At 41.8% G+C, this 18,414-nt stretch overlaps 6 protein-coding genes and 1 non-coding gene across 9 annotated transcripts; 4 read left to right on the top strand and 3 right to left on the bottom strand.

The window, feature by feature from the left end:
• Positions 1-985: 985 nt before the first annotated feature.
• Positions 986-2,864, bottom strand: LOC104802350 (desiccation-related protein At2g46140-like). 3 transcript variants are annotated; one of them, XM_010525902.2, is made up of 3 exons: positions 2,763-2,864; positions 1,306-2,234; positions 986-1,197 (listed from the first exon to the last, which is right to left on the bottom strand). In XM_010525902.2, exons 2-3 carry the CDS (start codon positions 2,230-2,232, stop codon positions 1,192-1,194), a joined length of 933 nt encoding a protein of 310 aa, XP_010524204.1. In that variant the 5' UTR covers positions 2,233-2,234; positions 2,763-2,864; the 3' UTR covers positions 986-1,191. The 3 variants fall into 3 exon arrangements, with proteins under 3 accessions (XP_010524204.1, XP_010524203.1, XP_010524205.1); XM_010525901.2 differs by having other exon boundaries at positions 1,306-2,245; positions 2,763-2,863; XM_010525903.2 differs by lacking the exon at positions 2,763-2,864 and adding an exon at positions 2,376-2,448.
• A 171-nt stretch (positions 2,865-3,035) lies between these two features.
• LOC104802349 (6,7-dimethyl-8-ribityllumazine synthase, chloroplastic-like) lies at positions 3,036-5,250 on the bottom strand. The gene is made up of 8 exons (XM_010525900.2): positions 5,005-5,250; positions 4,797-4,912; positions 4,434-4,529; positions 4,207-4,302; positions 3,969-4,047; positions 3,616-3,662; positions 3,463-3,522; positions 3,036-3,304 (listed from the first exon to the last, which is right to left on the bottom strand). Exons 1-8 carry the CDS (start codon positions 5,153-5,155, stop codon positions 3,266-3,268), a joined length of 684 nt encoding a protein of 227 aa, XP_010524202.1. The 5' UTR covers positions 5,156-5,250; the 3' UTR covers positions 3,036-3,265.
• A 527-nt stretch (positions 5,251-5,777) lies between these two features.
• LOC104802348 lies at positions 5,778-8,001 on the bottom strand. The gene has a single exon (XM_010525899.2). It carries the CDS (start codon positions 7,832-7,834, stop codon positions 5,804-5,806), a length of 2,031 nt encoding a protein of 676 aa, XP_010524201.1. The 5' UTR covers positions 7,835-8,001; the 3' UTR covers positions 5,778-5,803.
• Positions 8,002-8,076: 75 nt separating this feature from the next.
• LOC104802347 (inositol 1,3,4-trisphosphate 5/6-kinase 4) lies at positions 8,077-12,029 on the top strand. The gene is made up of 12 exons (XM_010525897.2): positions 8,077-8,284; positions 8,733-8,768; positions 8,904-9,096; positions 9,384-9,475; positions 9,674-9,742; positions 10,006-10,211; positions 10,367-10,517; positions 10,670-10,783; positions 10,898-10,960; positions 11,112-11,257; positions 11,437-11,566; positions 11,680-12,029. Exons 1-12 carry the CDS (start codon positions 8,150-8,152, stop codon positions 11,842-11,844), a joined length of 1,500 nt encoding a protein of 499 aa, XP_010524199.1. The 5' UTR covers positions 8,077-8,149; the 3' UTR covers positions 11,845-12,029.
• Positions 12,030-12,127: 98 nt separating this feature from the next.
• LOC104802346 (la-related protein 6B-like) lies at positions 12,128-15,437 on the top strand. Its single transcript, XM_010525896.2, has 10 exons — positions 12,128-12,922; positions 13,353-13,434; positions 13,619-13,713; positions 13,842-13,913; positions 14,031-14,110; positions 14,197-14,296; positions 14,391-14,438; positions 14,533-14,610; positions 14,752-14,916; positions 15,000-15,437. The coding sequence occupies exons 1-10, from the start codon at positions 12,323-12,325 to the stop codon at positions 15,246-15,248; spliced, it is 1,569 nt and encodes a 522-aa protein (XP_010524198.1). The 5' UTR covers positions 12,128-12,322; the 3' UTR covers positions 15,249-15,437.
• Positions 15,438-15,616: 179 nt separating this feature from the next.
• TRNAI-AAU lies at positions 15,617-15,707 on the top strand. Its single transcript has one exon. It is a non-coding gene; the product is annotated as a tRNA-Ile (tRNA).
• Positions 15,708-16,239: 532 nt separating this feature from the next.
• Positions 16,240-18,397, top strand: LOC104802343 (outer envelope pore protein 37, chloroplastic-like). The gene is made up of 6 exons (XM_010525894.1): positions 16,240-16,691; positions 17,101-17,190; positions 17,347-17,523; positions 17,650-17,744; positions 17,893-18,013; positions 18,159-18,397. The coding sequence occupies exons 1-6, from the start codon at positions 16,359-16,361 to the stop codon at positions 18,288-18,290; spliced, it is 948 nt and encodes a 315-aa protein (XP_010524196.1). The 5' UTR covers positions 16,240-16,358; the 3' UTR covers positions 18,291-18,397.
• The last annotated feature ends 17 nt before the right edge of the window (positions 18,398-18,414 follow it).

Raw genomic sequence — 18,414 nt, 5'->3', positions numbered from 1 at the left:
AAAACCGGGGGGGGGGGGAGGTTAAAATGAAAAATCATTGGGCAAAAAAATAATAATTAAAAATTAAAGAACAGTATAAAAACACGTGACTGAAATAACAAAAGGTATATAATGTGAAATAGTGTCTGAATTGGGACCCCCACATTAGGGAAGCCACATCCACACGACATCCTCTCTGGTGGGTGGGTGTTTGTAACGTCTCGTTAATTTCCATTTTCATATTATACGGTCAAAATTGCAAAACCCTAATATAATATGGTCCGTCTTAAAAGAACACGCGGGGGGTGAAAAACGCACGTGATCAATTTGCACCATCGGCCGCAATACGGACTCTTTTTTTCAATCATCGAGTTTACATTATATAAAAATTCAGACAAGCTGATTTCGATCTTTAAATATATATATATATACGGATTCTTTTTCAATCATAGTGTATAGAAGATGATTGCCACCATTTCGGTTATTAACTAAATAACTGAATCGAAGTGAACCGAATAAGATATAACTGTATCTGATATCAAAATCGAATGGTTATGATTTTTTTAAATCCGAAAAAAATTGAAACAGAACCGAATAAAAAAATAACCGAAAAAATCGATAATTTCTTAGAAAAATGAGGTTTTTTTACCGAAACCGAATCAAATCGAATCAAAATTTATATAAAACCCGAATACTCATAGTTTTTCTATAAGCAAAATAACCGAATCTGAATAGAATCGAATCGAAATCCGAAATAGCCACCATAGTTTTAGATACGGCCGAATATCATAGATTTTGGAATTATTTTGATACCGAAATCAAATAATTCGAGTTACGGAGTTAGTAATCTGTATTCAAATTCGTCACTCTAGGATATCCGATTACAGATATATTCTATGGATATTTTAAATATTATGATTGAAGATTTTGAGAATGGAAGAGCCAAAAAAGCAAAGAAGCCAAAGGTATAAACAAAAGGGCAGTATAGAGATTTCTCGGTAGAATATAGTTTGGAAAGAGTTGAAAGTCAACTCTAAGAAGGATGTTTTATTAATTTAGGCATGCTGACTTGGGCCTGTTTGGAACCGAAAGATCATCATCGTACGGAAGAAAGTATTGGAGATTACACAATAGCACATATCCCATTTATTATTATTAGTATAACCTCACTCGCCCATTATCCCACATCGGCCACTCCACCATTCTCTTCGTCTACTCCTGCAAAAAACAAACAAACAAACAGAGTTTCAATGACAATGAAGCTTATAGCAAAATCTCGTAAATTGCATGTAAACTACGGAGCCGGCCGTTCCATCAAACGTGTACCTCATCGTCGTCATCATCATCATCGGTCTTCTTCAGACGGGTCGTACCACCTTCCTTGACAATGGGAAGCTTCATCGCTCCGAACGGCGTGTCCACATCGACATTGCCTTTCACAGTGTACCCTGTCCCTCTACCTCGTATCATGTCCCACAGTGCTGATCCAAAGTCCTTCGGTCTGAACGTTATCGGCACGTCTATGTATCCGAACCCGTTCTTCTCGATCTTGGTCGATTCCGACACTTCTGCCCCTCCGATGCTCACGTCTGATAACCACACCTCACAGTCCAAGTCATTGATCCCCAAGTCGAAGTCATTCATGTTTTCCAGTTTCAGGTGGAGAACCCCTACTGTTTCTTCGAACGAGAATTTCTCGAACTTGATCTTCTCGAGATCAACATCGGGTTTGTGAGGGATAGGGATCTCTCCCTTCTTCTCCAAGGGCAAGGTCAGTCTTCCAAACACGGGAACGTCCACTATCAGATCGACCTTGATCCTGTAAGGTATGATCATCCCGGGCTTAATGTCGTCGTAAGTGCTCTTGATGTCATCATAGATCAAAGTCACGGGTATTGTCACGGTTTCTTCCCCGTGAGCCTTGATGGTTCCAGCATCCGGGATCAAACCCGACACCAGTTTCCTCCCGTCGCTCTCGATCAGGTAGTTTATGTCGATTAGAGGGATTGGGATCGGGTTCGGATTCTTCACGAGCACATCTACAACTACGTCTGCCCTCTCGAGATTGATCTTAGGGAGGTGAATCGCGGTAACATCCGCAGTTGGTTTCCCAAACCCGATCGCTTCCTCGATTTTCTCACCAATGTCATGGATGAAATCTTTCACCTTGTCGATGAATCCGCCATTCCCTTCGTCCTTCTCCTCCTCTTTGTGACCTCTCTCCACAACTTCCGGCTTATCAGACGACGCCATATCTACGCAGCAACTGGTTTGCTCAAAACAACCAATCAAGCACCAAGACAGAAAACGAAAGTACACAAGGAAGGACAAAGAGCATAGAGAGACACGAACTACAACTGATGAAATCAAACAAACAGAAAATGATAGTTTTTTACCAACTAGAGCACTAGATCTTCAAACAGGAAAATCTAGAGTTTGATCCAAGAGGAAGATCGAACCGAGCAACCTACAGATCAAGTATACATACATTTCATCTGCTCGAACAGAGAACCATCTGGTGACAAAAACACCAACAAACAAAATACAGATCGGAAATGCCGATCTAAAACAGTAAACACGCAGTTCATGCTAAGTTTCTAACAGATCGGCGTATGATCGATCGAAATCAGCCAACTCGAACAATCAGACAAAGAATCCAACAACTCGACCAACTCACATCCCTCGTAATCCACTCTCCGATCGGATCGAGAACACTGACAATTACTCAGAAACAGGATAAAGAAGAACAATGGTCAGAAAGTGATCATAAGAAATTGAATTACCTGGAGAGACTCGGATGAAGAAGAAGCTCAGACACAGAGCGAGAGTAGAGAGAGACGCTCCCAGACCAATGAGTGAGAAATTTCGAGGTTACGTCATCGTGAACTAAAGACCAAAAAAAAGGTGACACGTGGCGTAATCTTCGCTGGCCGACAAAATTTCCAACGAACCACGCGGCCTGCCCGTGTGGCCCATTTGATCATTGGTCCTCTAAAGATTCAAAAGGCATTTATTTATTTCTTCACCCCCTCGGATTTCCAGAAATATTCTATAAAGGACTAAACTTTTGTTCGGTGATGAAATACCCCCTTTTTTCTCAGAATCCTGAATAATTCAGAGTCACAATAGCCGAAAAAGGAAAAAGGACCCGACTTGGTCAATGCAGACCAAGCAAAGACACAACTTAGAGAAGGAAACACTATGGTTCCATGATAACGAAAGGTTAAAACTGAGGATCCTCAAGCTGTTGTAACCAAGAAGGTCGTCCATGGCACAGAAGCTGCTTCTATTTCAGGTGGTGCTCGAACAAGGATGCCATCTCGATCTGCAGAAGACGAGAAAAAAGAATATTGAGTTGAATCGGGCATATTACAAAATGTTCCCCAGATTCAGAGGCATTAACTGGAGATCAAAATTGCAACAAGAAGTCTACTAAATGAACGGATAGTGGCAGAAACTAGGTAAGATTTGATGGTGACTTACGGCAGTCAAGGCAGCTTCAGCACCCTTATTCCCTGCTTTGCCACCAGCCCGGTTCAGAGCCTAGAGTTTCATGTATAAAAACGATATTAAGTTGACTTTCTCCGAACTGAATGAAGCTAAAAGATATCCAAACTTTGCATATTGCAACTTTACCTGGTCCATGTCCTCACATGTCAGTACACCAAATATGCACGGAACACCTGCATTTTTGGAATATAAGCTTAAGACCTCAGGCAAGACTCATCTAATTTCATGAGGGATATCGAGATTTGGTGAGAGAATTGCAAATGCGGATAAAAATGTGAAAAGATAAAACTAATAAAAGAACCTGCATTGACTAAGAGTACGGTAAATTACGCCGACCTAAAGTTTCAGGAGTGATCGTTACACTATAAGGCGATGGATGGTGATAATCTTTCATAACAAGTAAATCTCCCAGAGACAGCAACTCGTGAATATTCCCAGGTTTAGACAAAAAGGTTACAAAAGCAACATCAATAATAAACCTGAGTTTATGCCGGCAGAAAGGACTCCTGATGCAGCGGAGTTGGCAACAGCATCATAGTGAGTGGTGTCGCCTCTTATCTAAGTCATAACAAGGACAGATATTCATCAAAGTACAAACTTTAGGAATTACATCCCCGAAAGGCAAAAAATTTTAAACCTTTAAGCAGTGATTGAGGAAAAAAAACACATTGGGATGTGTTGTGACTTGTGAGGAAGACTTTAAAGCAAGAACAATACCACAGCACCAATACACAGAACAGCATTATATTTTCCCGACTTCCCAAGCCTTTGGGCAACCACCCCTATTTCAAAGCTGCCAGGAACCCACACAACCTGATTCAAGAGAATATATATCAGTTTGATCTGCCTGGAACAAACTATACCGTTCCCTGCATAGGAATGTGAAATACAGTTCTTTTGCCAATGGTGACTTTGCAAAAGAGATTTAATGGACGATAACATACCTCCACATCTTCTTCTTTGATTGAATACTTCTTGAAAGTTTCAAGGGCTCCCTCCAAAAGCAGCTTTGTCACAACCTCATTGAAACGAGCTACAACCTTCCAAAACATAAAACAAAGTGAAAAACTAGTCAATGGCAACAACAAAGAGCCGAAAATTTTCGATTCACCGAGGCAAACATGAGCAAGTAAATCAGAACCAGTAAGAAACAGGGAATACAAAGAATCCCAATCCATATCTAACAATGAGAAAACCCATCAAAATCAATGAAGTGAACGATTACTTTATGCTCATAAGCGTGATCAAAGCTTTTCACAGTCTGAACCCACGAGGCTAAGGCTATGTAGATGACATGAAAAACTCACCACAGCGAACCTAAGACCTTCGCCTTTGATAAGAGACCCTGTCAGCTGGCGAACAGCAGCCGTCTGCACGAACGATCCGCGTAGCTCCTTCTCAATTGAAATTGGGGAAGACAACCCTAGAATCAAAACAGCATTTCGAATCTCAGCATTCCCAATCCTAGGAAACGAAAGCGCTTGAACCATTAGACAATTACGATAAGCATCATACCTGATGCAGATGCGGTGAACGAGAGGCTGTTGGATTTGTTTACAGGAGAACCACCGTTAAAATGAGCGGCGTAGATATGATGACGGCGGTGGAATCGACGGCGTGCCGTCGGCGTCAGGTGGAGGCGCGGCAGCGAAGTTAAAGATTCCATCTTTTCGTCGGAGAGAAATGTAGGACTGAAGCCTGAAACTCGGAAGGAGGGTTTTTTGTATTAACCTCTCTCTCGCTAGCACAAGCTTCCACTTTGGTCCGTCTGGTCTCCCCAGTTGAAGCCTCTATCTCGTCAAGTGGCTTTCGGTTTGACTTCTTTTTGGACAACTAAAAAAACTGAAAAAGGACCCTGAGAAATAAAAGTGAACACGGTTTGTAATTGTCTTGTTCAGGCCTATTTTAAGATATCTTCAGTTTCTCAGTGGTTCTTCCATGAACATGAATGGAAGCAGTGGCCATAGAAGAAGCTCAGGTCAGGTTCTTGCATCTTCTGTATCTTTGCTGTTTTATTTGTGCAACAGTGTGAGTTGCTTGAACAGTTAGTCATTTTCATTATCCAAACCCAAATACATGTTTTTGCTGAACCAGAGATCTAACTAAAACCAACAGGAGTACTGGGATGTACGACCAAAATATATTACTGAAAGACCACAGCGTGTTTCGTGTAATCTGAGGAGAAAACCCTATCTGCAGTGGAAAACTCAGAAGTAAAAGAGAGTTTCACCTGCTGTCCTCTAATGGCAACAGAAGAAACGTCCCTCCAATTATCTGTTAGGAAGGATGTGCTAACAAAGGAACTGATTCTAAACTATACTCCGAGGAAGTGATTCTTGTAGCATGACATCCAATCCGAATCCTCAGAACGAATCAGGCCTCCACCGTCAGTGCTTATCGACTCTGCTGCGGAACAAGTAATGACGACAGTATCTGCCGAAGCGGTTCCCTTGCTGACAAACTGACCAGACAATCGAGCACCTCTTTTATCATTTCCTGCGTCAGTACCATTATTCTGAATCCATCCAGTTTTCGGAAGTTGTTTGACACTTGAACCGTTCATAGATTCTTCTTCATCTGACAGGTCTCTACAGCTATCAAGTTCTGCAATTTCAGGTATCTGGCTGCTTATTTCTTCCCTCCACGACATCGTCACACCCAGTGTCGAATTGGAAAGACATGAACTTCTGTTGACTAAAACTCTCTGGAACAGCGAAAGATCAACGGAATCTGAAGATGTGGCCAGAGATTCAAAATGAAAGCTTGAACTGTTTGGATCCAAAGACGAAGCATGGCTCTTTGGCGACAAACTGGCTGAGTTAAGGGCCACAGTAAGTGAATCAAAATCTGAATCAAGGTCATGGCTCTTATGTCTTCCAGTTTGGAACCATGAGAGACGGTGATACTTAGCTGAGCTTGAGTTGGATTCCGGTGTTTTCATTACATTCTCACGTCCCATAGTGTCAAAGGAGGAGGGTGACCTTTTGTCTCCTATACAATACCTATGATTTCTCACTTCTTCCGAATGCAGTGACAGATCTACCTCACAAGTCGGGGTAGTATCATATGCTGAAGACATATCCTTATCTGATGAAGGGTACATAAAACTTCTTAAGCGAGAATGCTCATTTGGAGAAACCAAAGAACCGGTACTTCTCCTCATCCCTTTACCACTATGCTCAGGAGAAAGACTTATGCCACTACTGATGTTGCATACATCTGAAGAAATACTATGATCCGATAGTGGCGAAGGGGTATCTAAGCCTTCACACCCAACTGCCCATTGAAACTGATACAAATCGTCACCAAAAGTTTCCTTCTCATGGGTTTTCTCCTCATCACAGGGAGATGAAAGCCATTGCATAGATGCATCAGCAGGCAAAGGCATCGTTAACACTGTAGAATCTCTACCGGCAAAATCTGCATCATCAAAATTATTCAGTGGCTTAGGCTTACTGACGTTCAAACCATTTTCACCTACAATGAGTATCCCTTTAGGCCTGCATTTCCTCTTATCACTGATACCCGAAAGTATATGCCCGGTGGCGTAGCAAACTTGTGATTTTGTTGCTGCTGACAACATCATAGACGATCCGCACTGTAATTCTGGAGATACTGATTCCTGTACAGGCGGTGTCCTGTCATTAGGACTCCTACCGATGCTCGGTCTACCATCAGCCGTAATTTTAGCGGCATGGCCATACCCTTGACCAGATCCGATTCCTGGTTTACACACAGGAGTCACATAGGTACTATCCACTTGAATTCTCACAGTAGTTCCACTCTCCTTTTGCTTAAGCTCTCTAGAATCAGAAGGAAACTCATCTAAAGCTGAAGTTTTGTTGGAGTTCAGAGTACTCTTACCGGTGGGTCTCTTGCCACAATGCCCCAACCGTGACATTACATTGGTTCTCTTGCATTTCAAGGGTTGCTGCGAAGTGAGTTTCTCGGAAACACCGTCTTTCTGCTTGATCTCTCCCAAAACCCTACCTTTATTTCTCGGTAAGGGTTTAGTCACTCCAGGAGCTGGTTTGGGAGTTTTAGAGACGGATCTCACAGGTCCATGGCCTAGAGAAGCTCCCAAAGAAGAAGAAGACGATGATGATGATAATGAACCGGAATGGGAGAGCAAGAGCCTGACACGACCGTAAGGATCTTGACCGGAAACCGACCCGGAAACGCCGCCATTGCTGCTTCTTCCGCCGGCGCCGGAGCTTCTACTGTTGACATCTTTCAACGGGTTCCGAGGAATCCGCTCCTTCTTCTTCGACGGCAGCTGCGGCTGACGATGCGATTGAAAGAATTTCTTAGTTTCGAGGTTTGACGAAGATGATGTGCGATTCATCGTTCAGACATTCCAAAATCCACAAGCCCCTCACTCTTCTGATCTCCTGATCTGATTTCAAAATGAAACCCTTTGGCGGAGGATTTTATCGTTTTTCTTTCTTCGTTCTTTTTAGGTATATGCCATTAGACCCCCATTTTTTCTAGTTAACTACGGAATTACCCTCCCATCGTACAACGAAAGAAAGGGTAAAACGGTCAATTCCGTGGAGAATAATAACACGTTCGCCGATGCCGCAACGGCTCTTCGCCACCGCATTTGCTCCACTTTTTTTCTCAAGCGGACGCAGAGAGAGAGAGAGAGAGAGAGAGAGAGATGGGAGAGATAAGAGCGGTCTTACTTGACGAGTCCGTATTGCTTAGCTCCGGCAATGGGGATCGCGACACGCCGCGGCTGCGATCATCGGTCCCAGCTCTTCTCCGGCGGCTCCGCCACTCCATGATCCGTACGGTACGATCCCTCTGCTCCTTTTAGAGCCGCAGTTGTGGGATTGAACTGATTGCTTCCTGAAATAGAATCCACGATTCCTCTTGCGTTTCAAACCGGCACTCGTTTCTGCTAGTAAACTTTTTGCATGCCCAAGTTCTGGAATTGGTTGTATCCTATGGTGGCTTGTTTCTTTCTTAACTGTCTGAAGAGCCCATTAGTTTGCGATCTGAGCTGTAGCAGTGAAGTTTTCTGGGAAACGGAAAGTGATTATTCTTCAATTGGACTTCGATTTTTCTCCGGGATTGCTGAAAACTTGAGGAGCCAGACGATACAGATTTGAGTTTACGGTCCAAATAGCTTGAACATTGACCGATGTCGTTCTTTTGGTGGTTTTGTTGATCTTGTCGATGTTGATTTCTTTCTTAAGTATACTGATTCCAGTAAACTGGATTTTTTCGCTGCCACACAGGGGATATCATACGGGCTTGATCTACCAGGAAACAAGGTTTGATCTTTCCATAAACAAGGACTTTTTCTCTCTCTTTCTAATCCACTATTAGGATTGTACTCAAGTACAGACCTTGGTCTTGTATAGCTGTTAACATTGTGACGGATTTGCTTTGTCTTCCTTATGTCACAGGTGGATGTGCTGAGAAAGACGGCCATGGAATATTCAATTGATTGTTTTCCTTTAGAGTCATCTTCAACAGGTGTTTCTTTCGGTGATACTCTCAAAGCATGGGTTAATGATGGGAGAATTCTGTGTGTTGCTTCAGGCAGAAAAGAAAATGCTCTGCGTGAACTATGTTGCAGTCTTCTGGTTGTTGTGCTTGGTGAGTAACAATGGCGATCTCCTTTCCCATGAAAGCCGATGCATTTTCAGTGTCTGAATCAATGTTCTAAGCTGAGTCCATTTCAAGTTTTCCTTGCAAGTTTTTTTAGTTATGGGTTGCAATTTTAAGTTCTGGACCTGTTGAATGTGTGAAATCCTGTGAATCATTAAAAGCCTGCAGCACGGTAGAAGCAAGGTTGGATATTTGTACTGACAACTTTCATGGAGGTCCCAAAGTTTTCGGCTTGTTAACTCGTAAGCCTGATCTGGATTTTCCTTGCATTTCAGATGCTGAAGAAATCGCTTCATCTGATTCTAGCTTGTTTCATATCCGCAACCTTGAAGAGTTGCCATTGACTATTTGCTGCCTGAACAAAGAGGTTCGTCTTAGTGTTGTTGATTCATATCGAAAGTTTCTTAAATGGAGAATATTCTCGTCTCTTTGAAGAAAGCACAGATCAATTATGGGCTACAACCTGCAGAATATAAAAACATAATGGATATGCTTAATTATCTTCTCCATTTTCTTGAATTTATTACCATTTCGTTCACTGTTTTGGTTTGACCTGCCTAAACAGGCTATAGGTAATGATGCTGCTGTAGTTGGTTACATTATGAAGCCATCTCGGGTGGAAGACTTTGCCAAGGTAAGAACCTTATTTGGAAAATCAACTTTTCAACATTGTATGACAATACTTATAGTTTGAGTTTTCTATGTACTGTGGTGTGAAGAATAATGCTACGTTCTTACTGATTTAGATCAATAAATTGGACTTCTCTGGCTTATTATGTTTACCTGGGAAAAAGAAAAGACTTGATTTTTTCATTCCCTCGATCCAATATATGATGTGCTGCATAAACTTGTGAGCTAGCCACTGATGAAAAGATTTTTATTTCCTGACTTCGTTAGAGGGGTGCTTTACCCATGTATCCTACTCCAAATGGGTTGATATTTCTGCCCCTCATGTTTGAGTTCCCTCTGTCCTCTCAAGTCAAACATGCTGATATCATTTTCCACAAAGCAACTGATGAAATCTTGTCCATTCAACTGAATGGCTGCTCCTCAAACTCCTCTGTTACAGTTACATTCTCTACTGGCATGGAGGAACTTAGACGGTATGTTTCCAGATTCTTGAATTCCAGGGAAACCAATGAGTCTAGCAAGATTCCATTAAGATGAGAAATCTTGCTAGCTTACAAACAAGTTAACCAATGAAAACAGTAAATATCATCCATACAAGTCCGTAACAACAACTGTAAGTTCCCTGCAGGTATATGGAAAATCAAAATGCTTCTGTTGTAGTTGACCCTCTTGACCATATTTATCCTGTCCTGGACCGGCTCAAGATGCAACACATTCTTCTTGGATTGGAGGATCTTACTGCGACAGGCCGAAAGATAAGGGGGGCTTGCTTTCTCAAGGTCTTAAACCTTTCTTTTTTTTCCTCCTGATCTTCATCTTCTCCCTCTAGGTTTTATGCATGCCTCACATCTATGGCATGATATGTTCTTTGATGGTTGTCCTAGAATTATTTGTGATTTGAGTAGTCCATTACCATGTCTCCTATTTCCAGGTCGACAGTTTCAGTGATCCTGATATGAATCACAAGTTATCTACATCTGGGCTGTCTCTTCCATGCATTGTGAAACCTCAGGTTGCCTGTGGTGTTGCTGATGCTCACAGCATGGTGACTATTTGCCTCTTATCTTTCTCAATTGAGTATCAGTGATTTTCTGTTATTCTTTTCACGGTGAAGAACAGATTTTCTTGTTTCCCACGTCGTCCTCTTCTGATATCTCAGGCAATCGTCTTTCGAATTGAAGATTTTAAAGATTTGAATGTTCCTCTTCCTGCTATTATTCAGGTAAGCCAATGTATCGGAAACAAATACTTGAGTCAAATTCCTAGATACCATGTCAAGTGGAACACGGCCAGATAACGATAAAAAAGAGCCTGGGTGATTCTTGTGGATGGTTATTTCCTCGGATGTAATGGCTGAAACCTATAATTTGCAGGAATATGTAGACCACTCGTCCAGGATTTTCAAGTTTTACGTCCTCGGCGAGAAAATTTTCCACGCAGTCAAGAAGTCAACTCCTAATTCAGACTGTTTGAGGAGATCAGCTGAGGAAAATGGTCTCAGACCTATACTCTTTGATAGGTAGATTCCATATCTTCCCCTGTATTCTTCATCTCTGATTGTCCATGGACATAGATTTCACATGCCAATGATCATAACGGCAAAGGCTCCGTCCCTATATTCTTCATATTCGACTGTTCATGGACATAGATTTCGCCTGCTGATGATCATAACGGCGATGGCTGTGTCCCCTTTTGCAGCTTAAAGTCTTTGCCAACTGGTACCGCAATCCAGAACTCCGCAAGCGAGATTGACTTAGGATTAGTTACAGATGCCGCGAACTGGCTCAGACGAAAGCTTGATCTTACGATTTTCGGCTTCGACGTGGTTGTAAGTACCTGATTACAAGTCTTTCGATCTCGTTGTCTGGTGCATAACTAGTTCTTTCAGACAAGACTGAACTACAAGAGTGTGTTTCTATGTGTTCTGGTGAGATTCCTCAGATTCAGGAAGGAACAGGAGATCACGTGATCGTGGATCTAAACTACTTGCCGTCATTCAAAGAAGTTCCGGACAGCGTGGCTGTTCCTGCATTCTGGAAAGCTATCAGAAACAGGTTTGAAACATGGAAGATCACGACACTAGCTTCCGTTTCGTCCTCTGCCTGAATATTTCATCATCACCGGTTCTGTTTTTTTTTTCGTATGAACCATAAATCGCTTCAAATTGTTTTCATGTTCTGAGTTCTTTGTTTAAAGTAACTCCCGAAGCGTTGATGTTTCAGCTTTTTGCCTGAAATGGGAATGTACCTAATGATGGAATTATTTAATTTTAATTTTAATTTTATTATTTTTCTGTGATTATTTCTCGTTATTTTCGAAGAGTAAATTGGTAACAATGGAAGGACCAAAAAAGGCTATAAATACTCGACAGGACACAATCATGGAGCCCGAGAATTTCTCTCCAAGAAAAAAAAAACACATCACAGTGTTCTTCGCTCTTCCCCTTTCCTCTTGTCCGGGGATCTGCTCTCTCCCTTCTTCCCCCAATCCCTAAACCCTAACCTCAAGATCCTCAGGAACCCTAATTTTCCACTCAAATCCCCCTGAATCTGCTTCTGTAAAATCTATTTTTGATTTACTACTCATGGCTGATCAGCAAAACCTAGATTCCTCTACTCAGTCCGATGATCTACCTCCCTCCCAATCTTCTTCTGCTTCCTCTTCCTCAGATCCGACTCTTTCCAGGAGTCTCTCGTCTAGTCGGCTCAACGCCGGAGCTCCCGAGTTCGTGCCTGGTCGAGCTGCTACTCCACCTCCGCCGCCTCCACCGCAGCCGAGGATGATGATCCCGGCTCCTCCTCCGCCGGGTATGCTTCATATGTACCATCATCCGCCGCCGTTTCGTGTTCCGATTCAGGGTCCGGTTCCAATGCCTCCTCCGCCTCACATGATCCCTGGGCAGAATCAACATCCCCATCACCTTCCGCATCACATCCCTCATCATCAGAGTCGTCATGTTAGTCAACATTTTGTCCCGGTGCGGAATCACGGCCACCACGATTATCAGCAGCGCGGGGGAGGTGGGGAGCAGGATTCCAATGCAGTCGTGAAGAGAGGCGATCATGATCGCCGGAAAGATCATAAGAAGGATCCTAAGAAGGATCATGGTGATAGTGGAGCTACTGTTTCTATTGATCCCAGGAGTGGCTTACCTGAGGACACCGTCCAGAAGATAGTGAACCAGGTGAGCTTCAATCCGTTCACATCCCTCACTTATGAAGTAGCACATCAATCGTTTTGCCCTGCCTGCTCGATATAATATATTTTTGCCGAAGATAGAATAGAATCTCAGGTTTTCCAGTTATTTAGTGGTCTGGGTATTGGAGAGTGGAGTAAAGCTGTATGGGAGAAGGCTGTGTTACTTGATGTCTGCTGAAGGAATGTGTGAAGAATCTGAGACATATCCTTGGGAAAAACTTATGATGAAACATATGCGGTTGATCAATTGATGCAGGGTTGATTATGTTACGAATTTATAATCCTGTTTGATTTCTGAATAATGTGGAAGGACAAATCTTTTGTGTTGGTAGCTGGAGAAGTCGCTTCATATTTACTACATGGATCTATTTGGTTTTGCTTCTAAGCTTTTTTTTTACTATTCCGGTCGTTTTCAGGTCGAATACTATTTCAGCGACTTGAATTTAGCTACCACCGATCATCTAATCAGATTCATCAACAAGGATCCTGAAGGAAATGGTATGATGTCTGTTGCTAAAATGCATTGCATTGTCTTTTGTATTTGCTGAGCTAGTGACCGAAGATGTAAAGATATTGTGTTTGTTCTTCTGAGGTGTTCTCTGTAAAATCCATGAATTTCTTTCTTGAGCTCTCTTTTAAAAATATCATACAATTTAGCTGAAACTTTTATATTGGATTTCAGTGCCAATACATGTTGTTGCATCTTTCAAGAAGATTAAGGCCGTCATTAGCAGTAATTCTCAGCTCGCTGCTGTACTGCAGAGCTCTTCAAAGCTTGTTAGTTCCCTTTATCACTTTTATCCATGTGCTATGTATCTGACCTTAAATGCATTGCACATTGTCTTTTATGTTCTTATTGTTAAAGCTAAAGGGAAAGATTTTAACAGTTTTGGGTCGCTTAACAGGTCGTTAGTGAAGATGGAAAGAAAGTGAGACGTCAACATCCTATTACCGACTCCTCTATAAAAGAACTCCAGGTAGTTCTTAAAAGTCACAGTTTAAGTCACTCCAGTTATATTACAGATCTATCTGGCCTTCCTCAATAATGTTCTTGTAAGAGCGTTAGCTTAATGTGTAAATTGGAACATATACAGTCCCGCATTGTTGTTGCTGAAAATCTACCCGAGGATCATTGCTATCAAAATCTGCTGAAGATTTTCTCGGCAGTTGGAAGGTACTGCTTGTTGTTCTTACAGACCAAAAATTGTTTTATCCGACTTATAGGTCCACAGATCTGAAATTATTCGATTATTTTTCCAGTGTGAAGAACATCCGCACCTGCCAGCCTCAAAATTCAGGCAGTGGTGCTCCATCAGCTGCAAGAACAGCCAAAAGTGATGGTGCACTTTTCACTAACAAGGTAACTAACCAGATGGAATTGAATAAATTATACTGCATAAACCATGTACAATGACTTATGCAAAACTGGCCTTTTTCATATTTTGTTCTTGTAGGTACATGCTTTTGTTGAGTATGAGACAGTTGAGCTGGCTGAGAAAGCAGTGAGTCTCTCATTACTTTATTAAATATCTCTTAAGCTATGCCTTTTTTTACTCTTGTACCAATGTGATAACCGAGGGCGTATTGTTTTGGCAGGTAGCCGAATTAAATGAAGAAGGCAACTGGAGGAGTGGTCTTAGGGTGCACTTGATGCTAAAACATCATCATCATCAGGTATGCGGTTTAGGATTTAGCGAAAGGCATCATTGTTATGGAGACTGGTCATGACCTTGATGTTATTCAGATGTATGATCTGAGACTTTTATTACATTCTGCTCGGTTCTACGTATTATTAATCTTCATAGTTGGGTACAGACAAAGGACCAAAAACATGTTCAAGGACGAGGAAGAAAAGGGCATGACGCGGAAGCACAGCACGAGGAAGAAGATGAAGCTGCTGCTACATCAGAGCAGCAGCATCCAAATGACAAGAAATGTGAAGAATCTTTAGGAGAGTGGGATAATCCAGACAATACAGTAGTAAGTAGCCTTTATGATCGATCATGAACTGTGGATAGCAGATTCTTCCATTATTACATTACATAACGAAACACGCAAAACAGGGAGAGGAGCATGGGAACGAGAAGGTGGGAGGAGGAGGTGGGCAGAGAAAAGGGCGTAACCGAGGTAGGGGAAAGGGGCGTGGACGAGGTCAACCACACCACCACTTCAACCATAACCCTAACCAAAACGTGACGGTGCCGTCAGAGCAGCCGAAGCAGCAGCAGCCACCGCCAGGGCCTCGGATGCCGGATGGGACCAGGGGATTCTCGATGGGACGGGGAAAGGCCGTTGCTCTCAACACCGAATGAATGGTGATGATGATAATGATAATGATACGAGCAGGTCCTGATAAAGGGGGAGGGGGATTGTGTTTGATGAGGTGGCATGTGAAAGCCGGTGGAGAAGGAGATTGTTTCATGTCAAGGAGAGCTTTTATTATCATATATATATCAAAAGGGACAATCGTACTGAGTAGAATTTTTTGGGTTAGCTTTCTTCTTTTTTAATGTCAAAGACACTTTTGATAATAACGTCACATTTTTACAGGAAATAAAAAAAAAAGGTGTGCGGTCCAGTCCAGGTGAGTGATTGGGTCTGAATCTCGTGAAGGTGGGCCGGTTCTTGAGAATTTAAATTTTAATGTTCGTTTATTTTTGTAATTTACATAATCTCAAATGGCCTATTAGCTCAGTTGGTTAGAGCGGAAAATCAAAATCGGCGTCGTGCTAATAACGCGAAGGTCGCAGGTTCGAGACCTGCATGGGCCACAATAAGTTTAAATTTTTATTTTGTTTTTCTTCTAGTTCTTAAATTTATTTCAAGTTATCCATCCGTAAACTCCTATTGAAGAAAAAAAAAAACATTAAAGAGAGCCCCCCCAAAATTATAATTTATGTGCTGTTTGCCTTCATGTTGTATAGCATTGGAAAACTTGTGATCATTTTACAGAGAAAAAATCTAAAAAATCCTTCAACTTTTTCAAATGATCCATTTAAAATATCCAAATAAATATACAATCTTTTTAAAAACGTCCAAAAAATTATTAACTTTAAAAATTTTCGTTTAAAACTTCAGTCATTCATGAATCTAAATAGTTATAAAAATTATTAAAAAATAAAAAATATAATAATATTTCTAAAATATAATAATATATCATATTAAAAATAAATAATAGTATTATAAAATTTTTATATAATTATCCATATGTTTGTCCAATCATTTAATTAACTGTCTTTTTTTATATAGATTTTTTCCCTTGCAAATAATATAAGAAGGGGGGAAAATGGGCGAAAAAATAGGAGAAAAGTCGCCATCAAAGTTTCCGCCTAAAATCACAACCTTCCGTTCAAGGCTCCCTCCTCTTTGCTCAGCTGAATCGTTTGTCTGAGGGATAGAGAGAGATTCACCAACCCACAACAATGGCGGATCCGTCTCCTCAAGCGGAAACCTCGGAGTCGCCGTCATCCTCCGCCTTCTCCGGCCTGAGACGACCTAAGCTCCGCGTGACGTCGGAATTCGACAGCGACAGCCTCGTATTCTTCAACAAACTGTCCTGCAAGCTCTTCGACAATCTCGGCAAGGTCAAGCTCTCTTTCCAGAATAACGCTCAGCGCCAGGTCTCTCAGCCCCAGCTCTCTTTCACCTCCAAGTACCTCTCCATCCTCTACGATCTCGAGGAGCATAATGCTTTCCTCAAGAGCACCGTCGCCATCAGCCCTCGCCTTCAGCTTCGTGCTCTTCATAATGTCAAGGTACATTTTTTTTGCTCTTTGGATTTGTCTTTTGATGAATAGATGTTTAAAAGGTGTTACATTTACAAAGCCCTTGTCTTTGTAATTCACATTTTGTCTAGATCAAGATTTTGACGTAGGTTTCCCTCGGTTGTTGCTTCTGCAGGATCTGTCTGACCCTAAAAATTACGAATCTTGGATGTGGGTTTATGTTTCATCAAAAGAATTATCTTTAGGATTGATAGAGTCAGATGGTTGTCTCTGTTGGTTTAGATGGTAATGCATGCCAGGAAGTTTTTAAACTAGAGTAGAAGTCAAAGCAAAGCTTTTGGGTTCCTTTCTGTTTCATGATGATGCCTGGTGGTCGCTACTATTTGAATGTATTTTGTAGCGGCTTTACTGATTGTTAGGTTTCACTGTATATTGCCAGGCACAAGAAGGGGAAGTGGCTATGGAGGCAAATCTGGGTGAACCTGGCTATTCTTTGGAACTATCATCCCCTGTCCCTGTTACTGGTTACGTGAGTAACCCTTTATATCGTCATTTTGGTGTTTGTGGTAGTTTCCTATGAGAAATTCCCTGAGATTGTTTTCTAAATTGCCTACTTCATTTGCGTTAGTGTCTTAATCCATTGTATCCTTGTTACTCCCTGCCTGATTAGCTTCCGTTCCTGCAGCCAAGAGCGACCCTCAAATTCCCGCTTGGGGAAGTTTCGTTGCAAGAAAAACAAGAGGAGGAGGAGGAGAAGAATAGAATTTTATCTGTTGATGGAATCCTCAAACATAAAGTCTTGAATGGTGTTTGTACTGCGCAATACTCAGATGAAGAACTGAGGATGAGATATGCTTACAAGGTTTTTGTCCCCATCCCTTTCTCTTGCAAGGACTTGTAGAAAAGGCTATGCATTTGGAAAAAGCATCCCGTCTTAGAGTGTTCCAATGCAGTGGGACTGACACTAGGGCTTTATTTTGACATACAGGATGATGCCTTGACTTTCAGCCCAACCATTTCCCTCCCTTCCAATGCGTTGTCCTTTGATTTCAAGCGTAGATTCAGTCCTCTAGATAAGTTGAGGTTGGTGTCTCTCTCTCACTCATGTTGTTTTCATGCAAAGAAAGAGTAAACTGATCTTTTATCCTAGACTCTTAGAGTTTCATCCCTTCTGCAACACCAGTTCAATACTGACGTGTGAAAATACGATGTCGTGATGACAAATATGCAGCTATTCTTACAAGTTTGACTCCAATGTGTGGAGTGCCGTGTACAAACGCAAGTATGGCAATGACTACAAACTCAAAGCTGGTTACGATTCAGAAATACGCATAGGCTGGGCATCTCTCTGGGTAAGCCTCGAAGCCCGGGCGGTCTTTTTCCATTTACTCTTACAGAACACCACTCAAAACCCGTCCCATCGCATCTCATTTGGACTTTAGTAGCTGTCTATCTACTAAAAGAGGGGAGGGGGTTGTTTTATGATGTTATGTGCAGGTGGGGGATGAAGCAGGGAAAGTGAAGACAACGCCATTGAAGATGAAAGTGCAGTTGATGCTTCAAGTTCCGCAAGATAACCTCAAGTCTTCTGCCTTGATGTTCCGAGTCAAGAAGAGGTGGGACTTGTGATATGATTGATTACTCAAATCTCATATTGTTAACCCTTTAATGTTTAATTGTTTCTCTTAATCTCGACTTTTGTATCAAACAAATCCTTCTTTTCCTTCTTCTTCTTATATTGTATGATGCAAAA

The sequence above is a fragment of the Tarenaya hassleriana genome, unplaced genomic scaffold (assembly GCF_000463585.1).
Source record: "Tarenaya hassleriana unplaced genomic scaffold, ASM46358v1 Cleome8, whole genome shotgun sequence".
Classification (NCBI taxonomy): Eukaryota; Viridiplantae; Streptophyta; class Magnoliopsida; order Brassicales; family Cleomaceae; genus Tarenaya; species Tarenaya hassleriana.
This window is presented reverse-complemented; position numbering and strand designations above follow the sequence as displayed.